At 48.7% G+C, this 17,765-nt stretch overlaps 2 protein-coding genes and 1 non-coding gene across 9 annotated transcripts in view; 2 read left to right on the top strand and 1 right to left on the bottom strand.

The window, feature by feature from the left end:
• The window catches only part of SAFB (scaffold attachment factor B), a 40,612-nt gene extending 33,521 nt beyond the window's left edge, over positions 1-7,091 (bottom strand). For 4 of the 5 annotated variants that reach the window (XM_032252155.1, XM_032252154.1, XM_032252153.1 and 1 more), the window contains exons 1-2: positions 6,737-7,091; positions 3,722-3,806 (exon numbers count right to left, since the gene is read on the bottom strand). In XM_032252155.1, the coding sequence (XP_032108046.1) occupies positions 3,722-3,806; positions 6,737-6,925 (274 nt within the window). In that variant the 5' untranslated portion in view covers positions 6,926-7,091. Of the gene's footprint in view, positions 1-3,721; positions 3,807-6,736 lie in introns of those variants that run through there. The other variant, XM_032252156.1, reaches the window with a different exon arrangement.
• A 31-nt stretch (positions 7,092-7,122) lies between these two features.
• Positions 7,123-17,765, top strand: part of SAFB2 (scaffold attachment factor B2) — a 35,885-nt gene continuing 25,242 nt past the window's right edge. For 2 of the 3 annotated variants that reach the window (XM_032252149.1, XM_032252151.1), the window contains exons 1-5: positions 7,123-7,602; positions 8,697-8,784; positions 14,146-14,210; positions 14,297-14,500; positions 16,981-17,043. In XM_032252149.1, coding sequence (XP_032108040.1) covers positions 7,417-7,602; positions 8,697-8,784; positions 14,146-14,210; positions 14,297-14,500; positions 16,981-17,043 — 606 coding nt within the window. In that variant the 5' untranslated portion in view covers positions 7,123-7,416. Of the gene's footprint in view, positions 7,603-8,696; positions 8,785-14,145; positions 14,211-14,296; positions 14,505-16,980; positions 17,044-17,765 lie in introns of all 3 variants that reach the window. The other variant, XM_032252150.1, reaches the window with a different exon arrangement.
• LOC116532943 lies at positions 12,611-12,750 on the top strand. Its single transcript, XR_004261009.1, has one exon. It is a non-coding gene; the product is annotated as a U4 spliceosomal RNA (small nuclear RNA).

The raw sequence follows: 17,765 nt of genomic DNA on the forward strand, positions 1-17,765 counted from the left end.
ATTATGGGTGTGAACATTGTGCCCAGCCTAAATGTTTTGTATTTTGATCCCTACCTACCTCACATCAACTGCAAAATATATTATAAATGAATTAAACCTCCAATTGTAAAATGTAAAAATAAAACCATAAATGAGACTCTCTATATGCAACAAGAGCCATATTTTTTATAATTTAAAAGCAAAGAAGTACTTTTAAAGCACAATATAAAATCCAGAAACCTAGTGATCAAAATACCGCAAGTTCAATCAAGTGACAGATTAAAACAATAGGAACATTTTATATGGAGTCCTCATAACTCAATAAGACAAACAACCCAGCACGGAAATTGGCAAAGGGCATAAAAAGGCCATTCAGACAACACAAATGTCCAATTATCAAAAGAAATGCAAACAAGAACCTCACCTGCAGAAAAATGCAGACAAATACAATGAAATATTTTTTCAGAGACCCCATCTCAAAAACAAAACAAAAACAAAAGCCTGTAGTGCAAGTACTTGTTTTTGTCAGAAGGAAAAGAAAAAAAAGAAAGGTGATCCACAGGCTCCATTTTTTTCCACTATAATTTCTTTCTCCATTGATTTCTGGGGCTCTTCGCCTTGGGAGTTTACTTGGGCAAAGGCAAAAGCACACAATGCATCATGAAGTGACTTCATTCTGCTGTTCTCCCAGTGCTTACCCAAAGCACTGCAGCTGTCACTGGGGCCCGCCTCTCAGACATTGAAACCCAATACTTCACCATCAAGTATTATCTCATTTCGTTTTGGGCTCTGAGAACAGGGCCTTCAATTACAGGTTGTGCATCCCTATCTAAAACCCTGAAATCTTCTGAGCACCGACATACTGCCACAAGTAGAAAATTCCACATCCGACGTGGTGGGTTGCAGTCAAAACATTAGTGAAAGCTTTGTTTCACGCACAAAATTGTCAAAAATATGATATAAAATTATCTTCAGGTATATAAGAAACAAATTTAGTGTTTAGATTTGGGTCCCAATCCCAAGATATCTCATTATGTGTCTGCAAATACTGCAAATCCAAAAACTGAAACCCTTCTGGTCCCAAGCATTTCAATAGGGAAAACTACAGGAACCAAGAGAACATTCGGTCCACAAGCTCAGCTCTGGATGCTTCTTTTTTTTGCGGGGGATGGGGTCTTGCTGTTGCAATGGCGCAATCTCAGCTCACTGCAACCTCCGCCTCCTGGGTTCAAGCACTTCTCCTGACTCAGCCTCCCAAGTAGGTGAGATCACAGGCGCCCTCCACCATGCCCAGCTAATTTTTGTATTTTTAGTAGAGACGGGGTTTCACCATGTTGGCCAGGCTGGTCTCGAAATTCTGACCTCAGGTGATCCGCTGGCCTCAGCCTCCCAAAGTGCTGAGATTACAGCGTGAGCCACTGCGCCCGGCCTTGGGTGATTCTTTCTTAAGCCAATAGTTGAGTGTTACCAAGTTAAACCATTGAGGGGGAAGGAAAAATAAGCAAGACACAACTCCAGTTCTCAACAATCTGGTCTTGACAGAAAGGCATGACAAAATACATATTAAACCAAGGTATAAGGGACTACGCCATGGGAGGACAGAGGACCCAAAGAGATTAGTTGCTATTGGTGGGACGGATCAGTTGTCTTTTGAGGAACTGGGTCTCTAAGGCAGACAGATGGGGAAGGGTGGGCAGAGCGAAGTCACAGAGGCAACAGAGTAAACCACGTGTTCAGGGCCTGACTAAAGCACAGGGTGTGGAGGAGGGGCAAGGGAGATTTCGGTAAGATGGCGGGGGAGTCATACATATCATGTGGAATGTGACTTTTACTGTATAAGCAGTTTTTTCCGAAACAGTCTCACTCTGTTGCCCAGACTGGAATGCACTGGCATGATCTCAGCTCACTGCAACCTCTGCCTCCCAGGTTCAAGTGATTCTCCTGCCTCAGCCTCCTGAGTAGCTGGGATTACAGGTGTGTGCCACCACGCCCAGCTAATTTTTGTATTTTTAGTAGAGACGGGGTTTCACCATGTTGGCTAGGATGCTCTCGATCTACTGAGCTGGTGATCCGCCCACCTCCGCCCCCCCAAAGGGCTGGGACCAAAGGAGTGAGCCACTGAGCCCGGCCTGTATAAGCAGTTTTTTTTTTTTTTTTTTTGAGACGGAGTTTCGCTCTTGTTACCCAGGCTGGAGTGCAATGGTGCGATCTCGGCTCACCGCAACCTCCGCCTCCTGGGTTCAGGCAATTCTCCTGCCTCAGCCTCCTGAGTAGCTGGGATTACAGGCACGCACCACCATGCCCAGCTAATTTTTTTGTATTTTTAGTAGAGACGGGGTTTCACAGTGTTGACCAGGATGGTCTCGATCTCTTGACCTCGTGATCCACTCGCCTCGGCCTCCCAAAGTGCTGGGATTACAGGCTTGAGCCACCGCGCCCGGCAAGCAGTTTTTAAAAGAAACGTTAAAGCGACAATTCTGTTTTGGCCAGGTGGTATTTAAAAGGGATGTTATTTTCAACAAGCCTGAGCAATAGGAGGCTCAAGCAGTCCTAAATACTTTTTGGACTCCAGGTTGGAGTTCAGTGGCACCATGATAGCTCAGTGCAACCTTGAACTCCTGAGTTCAAATGATCCTCCCGCCTCAGCCTCCCAAGTTGCTGGGAAAACATGTGTGCCTCGATGCCTATTTTTTTTTCTTGGCAGCAGATAGAGACAGGGTCTTGGTGTGTTGCCCAGGCTGGTCTCAAACTCCTAGATTAAAACTATTCTCCTGCTTTGGCATCCCAAAGTGTTGGGATTACAGGTGTGAACCACTGTGCCCAGCGCTTTTTTTTTTTTGAGACAGTCCTGCTCTGTAGCCCAGGCTAGAGTACAGTGGCATGATCTTGGCTCACTGCAACCTCCGCCTCCTGGGTTCAAGCGATTCTCCTGCCTGAGCATCCCAAGTAGCTGGGACTACAGGCGCACATCACCACACCCAGTTGATTTCCCACCTCAGCTTCCCAAAGTGCTGGGATATACAGGCGTGAACCACCGCGCCCGGCCATTTTTTTTTTTTTTTTTAAAGAGACTGGGTCTTGCTGTGTCACCCAGGCTGGAGTGCAGTGGCACATTCATAGGTCATTGCAGGCTTGAGCTCTTGGGTTAAAGTGGTCCTCCCTTCTGAAACTCCAAAGTAGCTGGGACCATAGGTACATACTACAATGCCTGACTAATTTCTTTTTTGGTAGAGATAGGGGTCTCCGTATGTTGTCCAAGTTGATCTCGACCTCCTGGGGTCAGGTAATCCTCCCAGCTCAGCATCTCAAGCAGCACAGATGCATGACCCACCTGGCCTTTAAAACTTTTTTTGTAGAGATGGGTTTTGCTATGTTGTCCAGGCTGGTCTTGGAACTCCTAGGCTCATGTGATCCTCCCACCACGGGAGCCCCTGAGCTGCTGGGATTACAGGCACTTGCCATTGTGACTGGCTCCCTAAAGACTCCTTATTTAAGGACCTCTGACAATCTACAGAGGAAAACAAGGGAGAAAATACTCCTTCCATCCTCTGTTGGAATTCCCAGACACGAAGGTAACAAAACACAGTAGAGATCTTGGAAGAAAATGCAAAGCTTTTTTGAAGGCTCCCGATTCAGAGTGGTTCACAAGTCCAACACACAGACAAGTACACAAGGCACATTAGCAATGAATTCGTTTTGAAGAAAGCTTTTAACTTAAACTTGCTGGTGAAATCTTCCATACCTTTGCTGGACCTCTTCGGTGTTTTCTTGTTTCCTTCAGAGGTAATTTCAATTTCGTCAGGATTACCACCTTCATCTTCAATTGCCTAAAAAGAAGAGAAAAATAAAGTTGATCCAAAAAGCCAGCATGCAAACTGCTTTCAGAGGGCCTTCAAGTGACAAGGAAACTGTATTTTTAAGATCAAAAAGCTGCTGCCGCCCTCATCACCCAGGGCCTGTGGCCCATCCACTCATCTGTTCTCTTGCTCTACAGTAGAGGCTGACTGACACCACCAGTTCTTAGCTGGGTGGGCCCAGGCGAGTTTACTTAGGTACTCAGTGTTTGTGAGGACTCTATTAGCCATGAAATGGAAGCACTCAACAAACAGTAGGCTTATCTGGTTCATCTTCTTCCTAAGCCCAGAAGAACTTAAAAATGGAAAGGCACACTCTTCAATTTCTTCTGACTTTACCCACAAAATATTCTTAACCCTCCAGGGACTCTCTCCACGCCGTGCCTGTACTCAGTACCGTGTGGATGGAATATTAACGCTCACTGGCTGGGTTCCTACTGGGTGTTACACATGACACCCATCACGACACACATCACCTCATCCGATCCCCATCATGTACATTCACAACTGACTTCAAAGACCTCATTCTCAACCACCATGTGATCATGCCTCATCGGATACTGAATTATAAGAATTTCTAGGCACGCCCAGCCTCCCATCCCAAGACTCTGTCATTCATTTCAACTGCGCCCACACTCATCACAGTGCCTGGCACCAGCTAAGCCATCAGTTCCCAATATGTCAATCACGATGGCATCCCTAGAATCTGGGCTTCCAGTTAAGTTTTACTGATAACTTTTTCAGTCTTTACTCTCCTATCCCACGAGCACAGGTTTTGTTTACGTCATTTCATGTACTGTGTTTTATCTGCAAAGGTTTGGAAGCCTCAACGTTTCCCAGCTGGGTAAGTCTCATTGAGATCGGGCCTGGGGATTCCACAACTCATCTTTACCCGCAGCAACAAAAATCTCTCCTCTCAGAAGCCAGAAAAGGGACTGAAGTTCTTTCCCGGGATCAAAGAAAAGTACAATCACAAAGTCCCTTCCCCTTTTCCCTGGACAGACAACTGTGAAACGTCACCAGGAGAAAAGAAGCAATGCCCTAGGCAGGAGGGGTCCCATTTCCACCTTGTGCTCTTTTGCCCTTCCTGGAGAAGCAAACCAAGAAAGGGCCACCAACAGGATGACAGGGCGGGAAGAGATGGAGATCACAAACTCCAGACTGGCATGGGTGAGTGGCAGGCAGGGACATGGGCTGGCTGTATTGTGTTTTGGGACATCTCGAAGACAATGAAAAGAAGGAGAAGGAAAGAGGAACAAATCTGTGGTCTCAGAGATAATAGTGAGTGATGGAAGTCTCAGTCACCAGCTTCACAGAAGGGTTCAGTGCCATCCAAGCAGCTTTGCAGGCCCATGGACCAGACTGGGAGAAAAAAAGAATAAATCCTCTCCATTTAGCTTACTTAAGGCTCTGGGGGTGGGGCACCACACCTGCCCAACCGCCAATCTCCGCTCTGCATTTTCTCTGGGTAACTATGTGGATCGATGAACTTCCTGCCTTGTCTGAGTAAACAGAGAATCCACAGTGAAGAGAAACACACAGGCTTGAGCAAATTTTAAAAAGCCCACGTGACTCTGGGCAAGACAACTATCCACTCCTGAGCCCAGGATTTCTCATTAGGAAAAAAAAAAAAACATTTAATAATCCCTACTTCTTCTCATCACCAATTAATAAAGCAGCCCTGTGATCTCCGTACTTCCGGAGCCAGGATGGCGGAATGTGTCACCAGCCTCCCTGCCGGCAGAGGCTGTTGGGGGTGGGCGGCCAGGCGGAGCAGCGATAGGGGAGAGGTCCCAGAGTAGCCAGGTGGAAGAAAAGCAGGGAAAGAAACCGACAGGGAGAACGAAAGCGCAGGAGAAGCAGAAGGTGGCCAACCTTTGCTTGCCTCTGCTTCCCAAGGCATCCCTCTGAATCCCCCAAGGGGTAGCACTTAGAGCCCCCAATCTGCAGGTGACGGCTCGTGGTGGCACAGAGAGGAGACGCGAATCGTGGTGACAACCACACACCGAGCGTTTACGGGCGCCAGGCAGCACGCCAAGCCTGCTCCACGCAACCCTATTCGATCCCCAAGCCAAAGCCCTGTCGTTTTTCTTCTTACAAGAGGGGAGGGAAAAAAAAAAAAAAAAAAAAAAAAAAGGGCACTCAGTAGGGGTTCGAGGTCTTCTTTGCCCACGATCAGGCCCCCGAGAGCCCAGAGTCCCGAGCGCAGAGAGGCTGACCTGGGGGAGCCCAGGCGCCGCCGCCGGGACGTTCCGCGCTGGTTTTAAAGCCCACCCGCGATCGCTACCGTCCACGCCTTTTCCCTCCTGCATCTAACTTCCCCGGGCCAGCACCGGCAAACGGTGAAAACGGGCTTGCCCTTTCGGCTTCTCCCTTTGAGTAGGTCCTACGGGTGTTTCCCTTGTAAATCCGCCCCCGATTCAGGCCGGTCGGCCTCCCCGTGGGTCGGAAAGCAGCTTGCCCGGGGAAACCAAGCCGCAGCTCAGGAACCCCACAGCCCGGGTTCAAATCCCGACGCCGCCCGTCCTCGGCCGTGTGACCTTGGCCGAGTCCCTTCCCCTCGCCTACAAAGTGAGGGTTTCAGGGTCCCCGCCTCACCTCCAGGTATGGAGGCGGGGGCGAGACGAGGGAAGCGCCCTCCTCTCAGTGGACGATGTCACCCGTCTCGGCTTCTCCCGCACGCGGGCCCTGTTTCTGGTTCTCCTGGCCCCAATGCGGCGTTAGCATTTGAACCCGGGCCCAGCTGGCCAAGGACTTGCTCCCGCCGGGGCCTGGGAGGAGCTCGCCAGGTGCAGGGAGGCCCCGAACGGGGTCGGGGGCGGGCGCCAGGGCCCGCGAGGCACCGTCGCGCCCGCGAGGACCCCAGACGCACCCTGTGCCCGCCCTCGGGGCCCCAAATCCACCTTCTTCAGCCGCTCCATCAAAACGCTCTTGTTGCCGCTCGAGTCCACATTCCGTTTCCTCAGCTCCGCCCGCAGATCGATCACTCGCAGGTCGCTGAGGCGCCGCGTCCCGGTCTCTGACGAGGCGGAGCTCAGAGCCGCCGCGCCCGCCGCTCCAGAATCTCCTAGGCCTGACAGAGTCTCCGCCATTCCAGGGACCCTGGCTCCACCGCCCACTTTCCACAGAACCGGGCCGGTTTTATCAGGCTCCTAGCACAAAATGGCGCCGCCTGCGAGGGAACCGCTCCAGTCGCCCCGGCGCGCCTCGCTTCTGCGCAGGCGCACCAAGCGCGGGGTCGACTATCCCGGTTGCATCTGCACATGCGCAGCGCGAATATCGCAGGGACGTGCGCAGACGCGTTGCGTCTCGCCAGCTTCTCTCCGGGAACGGCCGGGACGCATGCGTGCTGCAGTTTCGGCGCATGCGCGTTGTGCCGGGGAAGGCGCGGTTGGTCGACGCTCGGGCGTCCTTGCTGCTAAGAACGCTGGTGCGGGGCGGTGCGCGTGCGCGTGCGCGGCCGCAAAGCGGGGCGGGAGGAAACGAGTGCGTTTTCCTCTTAGGCGGCGCCATTTTGTGCTCAGAGCCGCTACAGCCGCCGGCGGTGTGCCATTGAGTCGCTGGCAAAGACCGGAAAGCGACGATGGCGGAGACTCTGCCGGGGTCGGGCGACTCGGGCCCTGGCCCGGTTGCTCTCGGCCCGGGCGTTTCGGAGACTGGGACGAGGCGGCTTAGTGAACTGCGGGTGATCGACCTGCGGGCGGAGCTGAAGAAGCGGAACCTGGACACAGGCGGCAACAAGAGCGTCCTGATGGAGCGGCTCAAGAAGGTGAGGCGGCGCGGGGCTCGGGGGTGGCGCAGGAGGCCCAGGCACGCCCCCGCCAGCGCCTGTCACCGCGGCTTCCGGACCTGGGGGCGCCCCGGGCCCGCCCCCTATCTTGACGGATCCCGGCCCGAGCTGTCGGGCACCCAGGGGGCCGGCTGTATGACCTTGGCCCATCACCGCCCCTCTCTGTGCCTCCCTTCCTATCTCCCTCCACTTTTTAAGCGCGCTCAACGTCCGGTCTTCTCGGCTACCAAGGTGTCCTCGGGACCCCTCCTGGGGCGCGCGTTCGAGCTTGGCTCTGCGACCTTGGACAAGTGCCTTTCTTTCTGTGCCTCAGTTTCCTCCTCTGGAGAATGGGTGCCTGGCGGACTCCTGAGCCTTTACGGGAAAGGGGCGGTACTTGCTTCTGTCCTAGAGCCTTGGCATTTGGGAAGCTGTCCGCCCGGGTCCCCCGGATCTCATGGCCGGCCCCTTGTCATTTTGGGTCTGCCTGAGCGCCCTCCCTAAGGCGCTGCCCCGCCTCCTGGCCAGCTCCTCCTGCGTTTTGGTGGCACCTCGCTAAATGCAGGGGGCTGAATGCAAAATGCTTAATGGGGTGGGGATGGTCTGTCCCCGCAACTGGAACAAACTCCTTGAGCATGGGGAGGGAGCTCGTGGGTGCCCCGCCCCGTCCCGGGCCGGGCAGGTGGCAGGCGCTGAGGGACCTGTTGAGTCTCCCCAGGCTGGGTGGCCAGCCCTTCGCCGAGCCCGGGCCAAGTGCAGCCTCTCTGTTCTAATTTGTCCCGTCGTAGAACTTCAAAGTCGAAAGTTGGGCAGTGGCCAGATGAGTTGCCATTTGGGAACTGGTCCTTGACCCCAGTTCTGGAGCTCGTGCCACAGTCTCCCTCTCCTTTGTCTTTTGGGCTCTGGACCCAGAGAGACCCAAGTCGTCCGGGATTCCTCCTCCGCCTTTTGGGCTTGCGGCCCAGACAGCTGACCCAGAGTTGCTCTCTGCAACTCCCTGCAAGCCTTTGTTGCACGGGAAGTTGTTACTTGTAAGGAACACTGTGTGCCTTGCAGCTCTTAATCTTGTTGTAAAACTCATCTCTCCCTAATAGGCGGTCAAAGAAGAGGGGCAAGATCCTGATGAAATGGGCATCGAGTTAGAAGCCACCATCAAGAAATCAGCAAAGAGATATGTTAAAGGTATCCGCTTGTACTTACACTGCTTGGGGCCTGAGTGTGTAGAGAATTTAGAGAAATGGTGGGTAGCGCTCTTCCTGCCCTCTAGGCTGGGAGAAGTTCCACGTCTTCCGTGTCCCTCCTCTAAGAGTTAGCTTTGTTTGCTCTTCACCACCTAACAGGTAGCTGTGTCAAGGACACAGGCAGCAGGAAAGAGGTGTATAGGTGCCAAGTACAATTAAAATATGAGAAATCTCAACTGCCATTGGGATTAAAAGTCAACTAGAGTAGGGCAAGTTCTTAACGCTGCTTCTACTGGTCTGAGGAACCACTGGGCTTCCTTTCTGGTTCAAAACATAGGTCTTAACCCAAGGAGAAGGACACCAACCTGAGACTGAATAGAACTCAGCTTCTCTAGGATCCAGAATACATCGTTGGGGTATTTGCACTCAGCCTGTTTCTTTTTTTTTTACTGTTACGGTTTTTGAACGTGAAGATTCAATTCACAGACTGTTAAAATCACCAGGTTAAGGTGTACAATTTAGTGTGTACACAAGGCTCTGCGTCCACCACCACTGTCTCCTTCTGGATTTTCACCCTTACCCAAAAGGAAGCACTGTCCTCATGAGAAGCTAGTCCCCTTTCTTTTCTCCCTCCAGTCCCGGCAACTACTAATCCACCTTCTGTCCCTATAGATTTGCCTGTTGTGAACATTTCATGTAGATGGAATTGTATGACGCAGGGCCTTTTGCATCAGCTCTCACTTAGCATGTAATGCGTAAGGTTCGTCACTGTTGTAACATGTATAGATACTTCATTCCTGTTTATGGCTAATACTGGTTATTTTTGGAAGGACTGAATTCCATAAAACTTTGAGGCTTTGACTGTCGTAATTGGTATTCTCATTGGTAATAAGCATAATATAATTTAGGTTTCCTGTGTAGTGGGCCTGTTTTCTTGAAAAAGTACTAAATTCAGGCAGTGGAGGATCACTGCTTAAAAATTGGGAAAAAAAAAATGGTAGCATTTTTAACAGCTTTTTCTTTCTAATGTGTTTTGTAGCACGTTAACTGTTTAAAAGTGTGCATGGGCCAGGCGCTGTGGCTCATGCCTGTTATCCCAGCACCTTGGGAGACCGAGGCGGGCAGATCACCTGAGGTCTTGAGTCCAAGACCAGTCTGACTGACATGGAGAAACCCCATCTCTACTAAAAATACAAAAATTAGCTGGCTGGGGTGGCGCATGACTGTAATCCCAGCTACTTGGGAGGCTGAGGCAGGAGAATCGCTTGAACCGGGGAGGCGGAGGTTGTGGTGAGCTGAGATCACACCATTGCACTCCAGCCTGGGCAACAAGAGTGAAACTCCATTTCAAAAAAAAAAAAAAAAAAAAGTGCATGTGGTTTGAAAGCTTAAATCTTGTAGTTAGGCTGCAGAAGAGCTTAAGTTAAATTTTGAAACATTGATGTGTTTTTACTGTTCTTGTGACTGACTGTATTTCAGCTAGAAAGCCTGACTGAGCAGATTCAGAATGTGAGAGACTGGTACACAGCAGGAAACATAGTTTCTTTCTACTGGGGGTTCAGTTATGCATGATCTATTTCTTTTTTTTAATGGTTGGGAAAACTGCTTAACATAAAGTTCCTTTGTTTTGAGGTGGAGTTTCGCTCTTGTTACTCAGGCTAGAGTGCGATGGTGCCATCTTGGCTCACCACAGCCTCCACCTCCCGGGTTCAAGTGATTCTCCTGCCTCAGCCTCCCAAGTAGCTGGGATTACAGACATGTGCCACCACGCCCGGCTCATTTTGTATTTTTAGTGGAGACGGGGTTTCTCCATGTTGGTCAGGCTGGTCTCAAACTCCCAGCCTTAGGTGATCTGCCCACCTCAGCCTCCCAAGGTACTGGGATCACAGGCGTGAGCCATCGTGCCCGGCCAAGTTTAAATGATTTTTTATGTGGTATTCATTTAAAACCGTGAAGTTCAAGACTTACTACTCAAAATATCCTTGGCTTTTAGCAAGAATTTAGCAGGGATCATTTCCTTTTTTTTGTTTTTGACATGGAGTTTTGCTCTTGTTGCCCAGGCTGGAGTGCGCAGTGGCACAATTTAACTCATGGCAGCCTCTGCCTCCCGAGTAGCTGGGATTACAGGCACCCACCACCACACCTGGCGAATTTTTTGTATTTTTTGTAGAAATGAGGTTTCACCATGTTGGCCAGACTGGTGTAGAATCCCTGGCCTCAAGTGATCCTCCAACCTTGGCCTCCCAAAGTGCTGGGACTATAGGTGAGAGCCACTGCATCTGGCCTAACAGGGATCATTTTTAATGATCTTTGCATCACTAGAAAAACTAAACTTTAGCTGAGTGTTTTGAAGACCCGCCTGAATGTCTAGATTAAAGTTGAGGTCAGTTCAAAACTACTTGGAGTTAGTGTTTTGTCAGAAAAGCTTGCGTGATAATTCTTTCATTGCTATAAAAAGAACATTTGTAGCCTCAGCTCTGCTGAGGGTTAGAAGGGCTTCTGGTCCCTTCCCATTCCTTCTTCAGAGAAGTAGCCAAGCCCAGAGAGAGCACAGGTCTTCAGGCAGAGCTCAGCCCACTCAGGGCCCAGTCTTCCGCCACAAGCTGGTAATGTTCTCTAGAGGTGTCGGGGCATGTGGCTAATGTATAAAGTGCCAGAGCTTTGTGACTTTGTGGTTACAGTTAGGTCCTGTGATTACATACAACTGTTAGGTCAGGAGGAATTAACCAGTCAGGGTTTGTTTTGAGCGCTATGCAGCAGCATTCAGGGAGTCCGAGGTTGGACTAATTCTGGGAACTCACTGGTAACTGCTTCCATGCCAAAGCTGAAGTAGCCAGACTTGTTGAGGGAAAGCATCCTCATTATAAACCAGCGTTTAAGAGTCTTCACCAGGATGAGGAGTCCTGGGCAGCATTGTAGGTGGGTTTTAAAAAAATAAAACTTTGATAAAAAATTTAAGTTTTAGATACCATGTGGGATTGAAGTTGGATTTTCTATTATTTTCTTTTTCTTTTTTTTTTTTTTAAGAATAAGAAGGGGTCACCATGTTGGTCAGGCGGGTCTTGAACTCCCGACCTCAGGTGATCCGCCCGTTTTGGCCTTCAAAGTGCTTGGATTACAGGCGTGAGCCACCATGCCCGGCCAAAGTTGGATTTTCTTACATCTGTGTCCCTGACAGTGGCAGCTTTTGGTTGGACCAGGCCAGGTGCTGGGAATCGGGGTGTTGCCTGCCTGCGCCACGTTAGCTTTTTGGTCAGCATTTCTCCTGTTTCCGTCCTATGTGGGCACTGCAGGCTACTATTTAGGGGCCTAGAAATTGGGTGCAATTACCAAACATTTTTAGACAACGTGTTTCAAAAGGATATGCTGTATTTAGATATAATGGCAAGTGGGACAGCTGAGTTTCAGAGTGCCAGCTTTGGAGCGCAGCCAGATTCTCATGTGTCAAATGCAGATAATAAAACCGGCTAGCGTTGTTAGGCGTCTTAAATGATAGACTCGAAAAAGCTAACGGTGTATGACATGTAATTAAACTGCATTTCTTGAGGGATTATTGATAACAGTGGTGAGCGAGACTTGAGGTGTAGACTCTGCAGGTTTTTCATGTTCAGTTTTCTTTTTAAAAGTTTATGGAAGTAATACTTTGAGATCATTTGGAAAATGTAAAAAGTGTGCATGTGAAAATAAAATTCTCTCTAATCTTACCCCTGAGCATCTTAGCTACTGTTGATGATTATCTTGGCCATAGCCACCTGGATTTTATAAACGTATCCTGACACTTGCATGTATACAGATAGACGCTAGCTTTTAAGAAAAGTACATGTTTCAGCTTTGCGCAGTGGCAGTATTATAGCCAGTGAAGTTTATCCAAGGCGTGATCATTGCTAATTGAAAACTTTTCCCATTACCCATCAAGATGACTTGAAATATAGTCGGCATTGGCAATTTTTGACAGTCTCTATGGAGACTAAATTAAAAATAAAAAAGAACATTATACCTTTTTTTAATGTTTGAGTTTTCTTTGTGGGTGTGTGTGTGAGAGAGATACGGTCTGACTCTGTTGCCCAGGCTGGAGTGCAGCGGCATGATCACTGCAGCCTTAAGCTTCCAGGCTCAGAGCATCCTCCCTCATCCACACCAGTAGTTGGGACTACAGATGCATAACACCATGCCTGGCTAATTTTTTATTTTTTTGTGGAGATGAGGTCTCACTGTGTTGCCTGAGCTGGCCTCTTAACTCCTGGGTTCAAGCAATCCACCTGCCTTAGCCTCCCCAAATGCTGGGATTACAGGCATGAACCACCGTGCCCACACTGGGCATTTTTTCTGTTTCATTAAATATTCTTTAAAAGCATAAATTTAAAAAATATCATGAGACATCGGATGGTGTCCCACAGGTTTCTCAGTGTTGGCACTCTTGACAATTTGGGCAAATAATTCTCTGTGGTTGGAGAGGAGTATCCTGTGCATTGTAGGGTCGTGACCAGCGTCACCAGCTGCTGATGCTAATGACATTCCTCCAAGTCTTGACAGCCAAGAATGCCTCCAGACATTGCCAACCCTTCTTCCTGATTGTGAACCACATCTGAGTGAAAATGTGCCATAATTTGTTTCCCTTTTGGGTGTTTAGCAGGTATAATAGGACAGATATCTGTGTTTCAGACTCCTTGTCAGACATTCTAAGACTCAGATTCCTGGAACAAAGGGTATGCACATTTTTAAGGCTTTTGATACCTACGGAGACTCAAGTTTATTCTCAAGGTTTCTACTCTTGATTCCCTCCAGCTTCCTTTTGCAATACCTAGCAGAATTCTGCCAAATAGTTATTTTGTGGTCACAAAACCCAGGATGATTCTTGACTTTATGGCAGCCTTTGCCTTTTTGGCTTGGGGGGGAAAAAAGTTCTTGAGTTGAAGAATGACAAAGGCCTATTTGAAATGGGTGGAATATAGGGAGAGCCAGCAAATCAGTCACTCAGTATGTTATTTTATGTTGCATTCTTTGGTTACTAGATGGGTATTGCATTTTTTTGGTTGGTTTGTTGAAAATGCCTGTTTTTATCCTTTGCTCATTTTTTGTGTGATCTTTTTCTTAGGTTTGGAGTGTTTTTGAAATATTTGGAAACTTTCAGAATTTTATGGAAAATCAGATTACTCTGATAATCTAGCAGGAATCCTAGATTTTCATGTCCCTGTTGATGGCTTACTTAGAACACCAATTGAGACAAAATTATGCATGACAGGAGAGGGGAGACTTTTAGTTTCTCTTGTAATGTGTTCTATTCTAAGATTGAAATCTATTCTGCATAAACTGTGAGGTAGAACTTGTGTGCTATCTGACTGAACAGTTATTCTGTAATTAGGACTGAAGATGGAGGAGGAAGGCACAGAAGATAACGGCCTGGAGGACGATTCCAGAGACGGGCAGGTAAGTGATGCCAGGGTGGAGGTGACAAGCAGCAGCTCTGCGTCCTGGTCCAGGTGGTCGTTGATGCCTCTTCTTCCTCTTTACAGGAGGACATGGAAGCAAGTCTGGAGAACCTGCAGAATATGGGCATGATGGACATTAGTGTGCTAGACGAGACTGAAGTGGAGAATAGCGGTGCTCCAGATTTTGGGGAGGATGGCGCGGACGGCATGCTCGATTCCTTTTGTGATAGTAAAGAATACGTGGCTGCACAGCTGAGACAAGTCCCGGCTCAGCTCCCAGAGCATGCTGTAGGTAACTTGGAGACACGGCGGGATGTGCCTGTAGCCCCGAGGCACCCTGGCGCTTGCGTGCTGCTCATGTGAGGGAGAACACAGCTAAATCACCATGAACACATAGTTCGGTGTCTAAACCCTGGTGTTGAACTGTGTCCATTTAAATGCTGCATAGGTCAGGGATTAACAGCTTTTCTGTAGTACGAGGGAATGTTTTTATAATTGTCTGAGAGAGACTTTCAAAGCATGTGATAAGTTATAAAATAGAAAGCTCTGACACACTTAAAAGATTTTTTTTTTTTTTGAGATGGGCGCTCACTCTTACCCAGGGTGGCCTTCAACTCTTGGGCTCCAGAGATCCTCCTGATTTAGCCTCCTGAGTAGCTGGGAGTATTGGCACAGGCCAGAGTGCCCAGCCAGTTTTTTCCTTTTAAGAAATAGTTTTAAGAAACAAAAGTGGTTTATTTATTCAGAGACAACAGGCTGTGCAGGCTGGAGTGCAGTGGTGTGATCGTAACTCATTGCAGCCTCAGCCTCCCAGGTTCAAGCACTCCTGCATGCCTGAGACTACACAGCAAACCACCATCCCCAGCTAATTAAAAAAAAAATTTTTTTTTTTAGAGATAGGATCTCACTAGGTTACCCAGGTTGATCTTGAACCCCAATCCTCTTGCCTCAGCTTCCCAAAGTGCTGCGATTATAGGTGTGGTCCACCACTCCCTGGCTCAGAAATGGTTTCCAATCTGATCATGTAGATATTCCTGTTAATGTTGTGTTGTGGGGTGTGTGTGTGTGTGTGTGTGTGTGTGTGTGTGTGTGTGTTTTTCTTGAGACAGAGTCTTGCTCTGTTGCGTAGGCTGGAGTGCAGTGGCAAGATCTCGGCTCACTACATGCAACCTCCACCTCCTAGGTTCAAGCAATTCTCCTGCCTCAGCCTCCTGAGTAGCCAGAATTACAGGTGTGTGCAACCACACCTGGCTATTTTTTTTTTTTTTTTTTTTTTGAGACGGAATCTCGCTCTGTTGCTAGGCTGGAGTGCAGTGGCGTGATCTCGGCTCACTGCATCCTCTACCTCTTGGGTTCAAGCGATTTTCCTGTGTCAGCCTCCTGAGTAGCTGGAACTACAGGTGTGTGTCACTGCACCCAGCTAATGTTTTTGTATTTTTAGTGGAGTCGGGGTTTCACGACGTTGGGCCAGGATGATCTTGATCTCCTGACCTTGTGATCCACCCGCCTCAGCCTCCCAAAGTGCTGGGATTACAGACGTGAGCCACCGCGCCAGGCCACCCAGCTAACTTTTTTTATTTTTGGTAGAGATGGGGTTTCATCATGTTGGCCAGGCTGGTCCCAAACTCCTGACCTCAAGTAATCCATCCACCTTGGCCTCCCAAAGTACTGGAATTCCAGGCAGAGCCACCACGCCTGGTCTGTTAATGTTGTTTTAAGCAAGGTTAGGCAGTTACATTAAAAGATGTAAAGTACAGTGCAGACAGGTGCCAACCCTGCTCCCCAAAGGGACCGACTGTGAGCATCCTTGTATGCAAAGGAGGATCTTGCTTTGTTAGGGCTTTCCCAGCTTCTCACTTCTGGTGTTTTGGTGTAGAGCTCTCTGGTGGGGCTGTTCAAATACCACAAGCAGCCACTGTCTTTGATCTGTTTGTCTTTTTAATCTGACTGATGTCAGGTGCCCAGTGGGTTGTTTTATTTCCTTAAGGCATTGCAGCTTTCAGGTTGGGGGTGGAAATGCCCCCGTAGGACTGAACCTTAAACCTTAGGGTCAAAAGTCACCTCCAAATTTACCGTCGTTTGCCCTAGTATAGCACAGAGCAACCGGTTTGTCTCCTTTCTCAGCCTGACACTGCTGCGTGCTAACCGTTTTCAGAACGTGTGCTTCCTGGGTAAGGAGGCATCTAGGTCATGGGTTCAAATCTAGAAAAGGAAAAAAGAATAAAATATTTGGGAGTGGTCTTTTTGTGTTTCACTTAAAAAGGGCTTCAAATTTAGTAAACTTGGAGATAACTTTTCTTTTGTTTGGCATACAGTAAAGAGAGCAAATGACCAAGTTAGATGTTTGTTTTTAATAAAGTGTAGGCTAGGAGAAAGTGCCCAGTTAGTGTTACCTTAAGAGTATTGCTACCAGGTGAAATTGGAGGAGTGCCGAGTGTGTCACTTTGAGTTCTGCTTTGGAAATCCTGTAGTTAGGGAGTATGTGTTAATCACCAGTACTTAGACACTGCCTGGGAAATGGATTCATCCATTCACCCGATACACACAGGGCATACCCCCTGCAAGCCACTCCAGAGATGCTGGCGGAGCAGAGTCCTGGAGTGTATGTTCCGGTGGAGAGGGAGGTGCTGACCCATAAGTAGTCTTGGAGATGGCAACAGGCGCCATGAAGAAAGTAGACACACAAGTTGCCTAGAAAGTAGTGAGATATTGGCCTTGGTTTTCACAGCTCCAGGCTCCACAAAGTAATCTTCCATTTTGTTTTTCAGGTGGATGGAGAACGATTCGAGAACACTTTGGAAACTTCATCGTTGGACTTCAAAGTAACTCCGGTAAGTTACCATCTGATTCCGCATCACTGGAAATTTTAAATGAGTGGTTGATTTTCCGTAGTGAAAGAGCAGTGTGTACGTATGTAGAAATGACTAAATACTGTGCTGGATGCAGGGGTGAAGAGGTTAGCAAACCAGAAACAGTCTGAGGGCTGGCAGTCTGGCGGGGGCAGTGGTATAAAACCAAGTACATCACCAGAAGGGGAAAAGAAGTGCGACAAGGGAGAAGCTCAGGGGGTTGGGTTTCAAGAGTGCCTGGAGGTCTTCCTCGGGGAAGCTGTGTCCTAACTGAGCTGATGGTAGGTTGGGAGTTAGCCGTTGGGAGTCAGCCGGGTGAAGAGGGAACAAGTAATTTATAGCAGAAGGGCTGGGCGGCAGCTCTGAGGCAGAAGAGAGAGGGCAGCACACAGGGTTGGGGAGAAGCCACAGGTCTTGGTGCAGAGCAGCTGGGTTCACCTCACCGAGTCTGGGCAACCAGAAGGATTGGACCTCTTGTCCTAAGTGAGCCAGATGTTGGAAAGGTTTTCAGCAGAGTAGATCATTTTGTTAAAACAGATTTCGGTTACAAATAAGTTTTTAGCAGAAGTTTTTTTTTCTTAAATCCACTGTGACCTCTCCTCTGACCAGGGGGTCTTTGGCAGTTGCAGCAGCCACTAGGTCAGCTTGGTCATGAGGTGAGTGGTGTGGTAGTGTAGGGCCCAGACTCGGGAGAAATGGACGAG

Source organism: Sapajus apella, unplaced genomic scaffold (assembly GCF_009761245.1).
Source record: "Sapajus apella isolate SASKATOON/1434 unplaced genomic scaffold, GSC_monkey_1.0 scaffold77, whole genome shotgun sequence".
NCBI classification, from domain to species: Eukaryota; Metazoa; Chordata; class Mammalia; order Primates; family Cebidae; genus Sapajus; species Sapajus apella.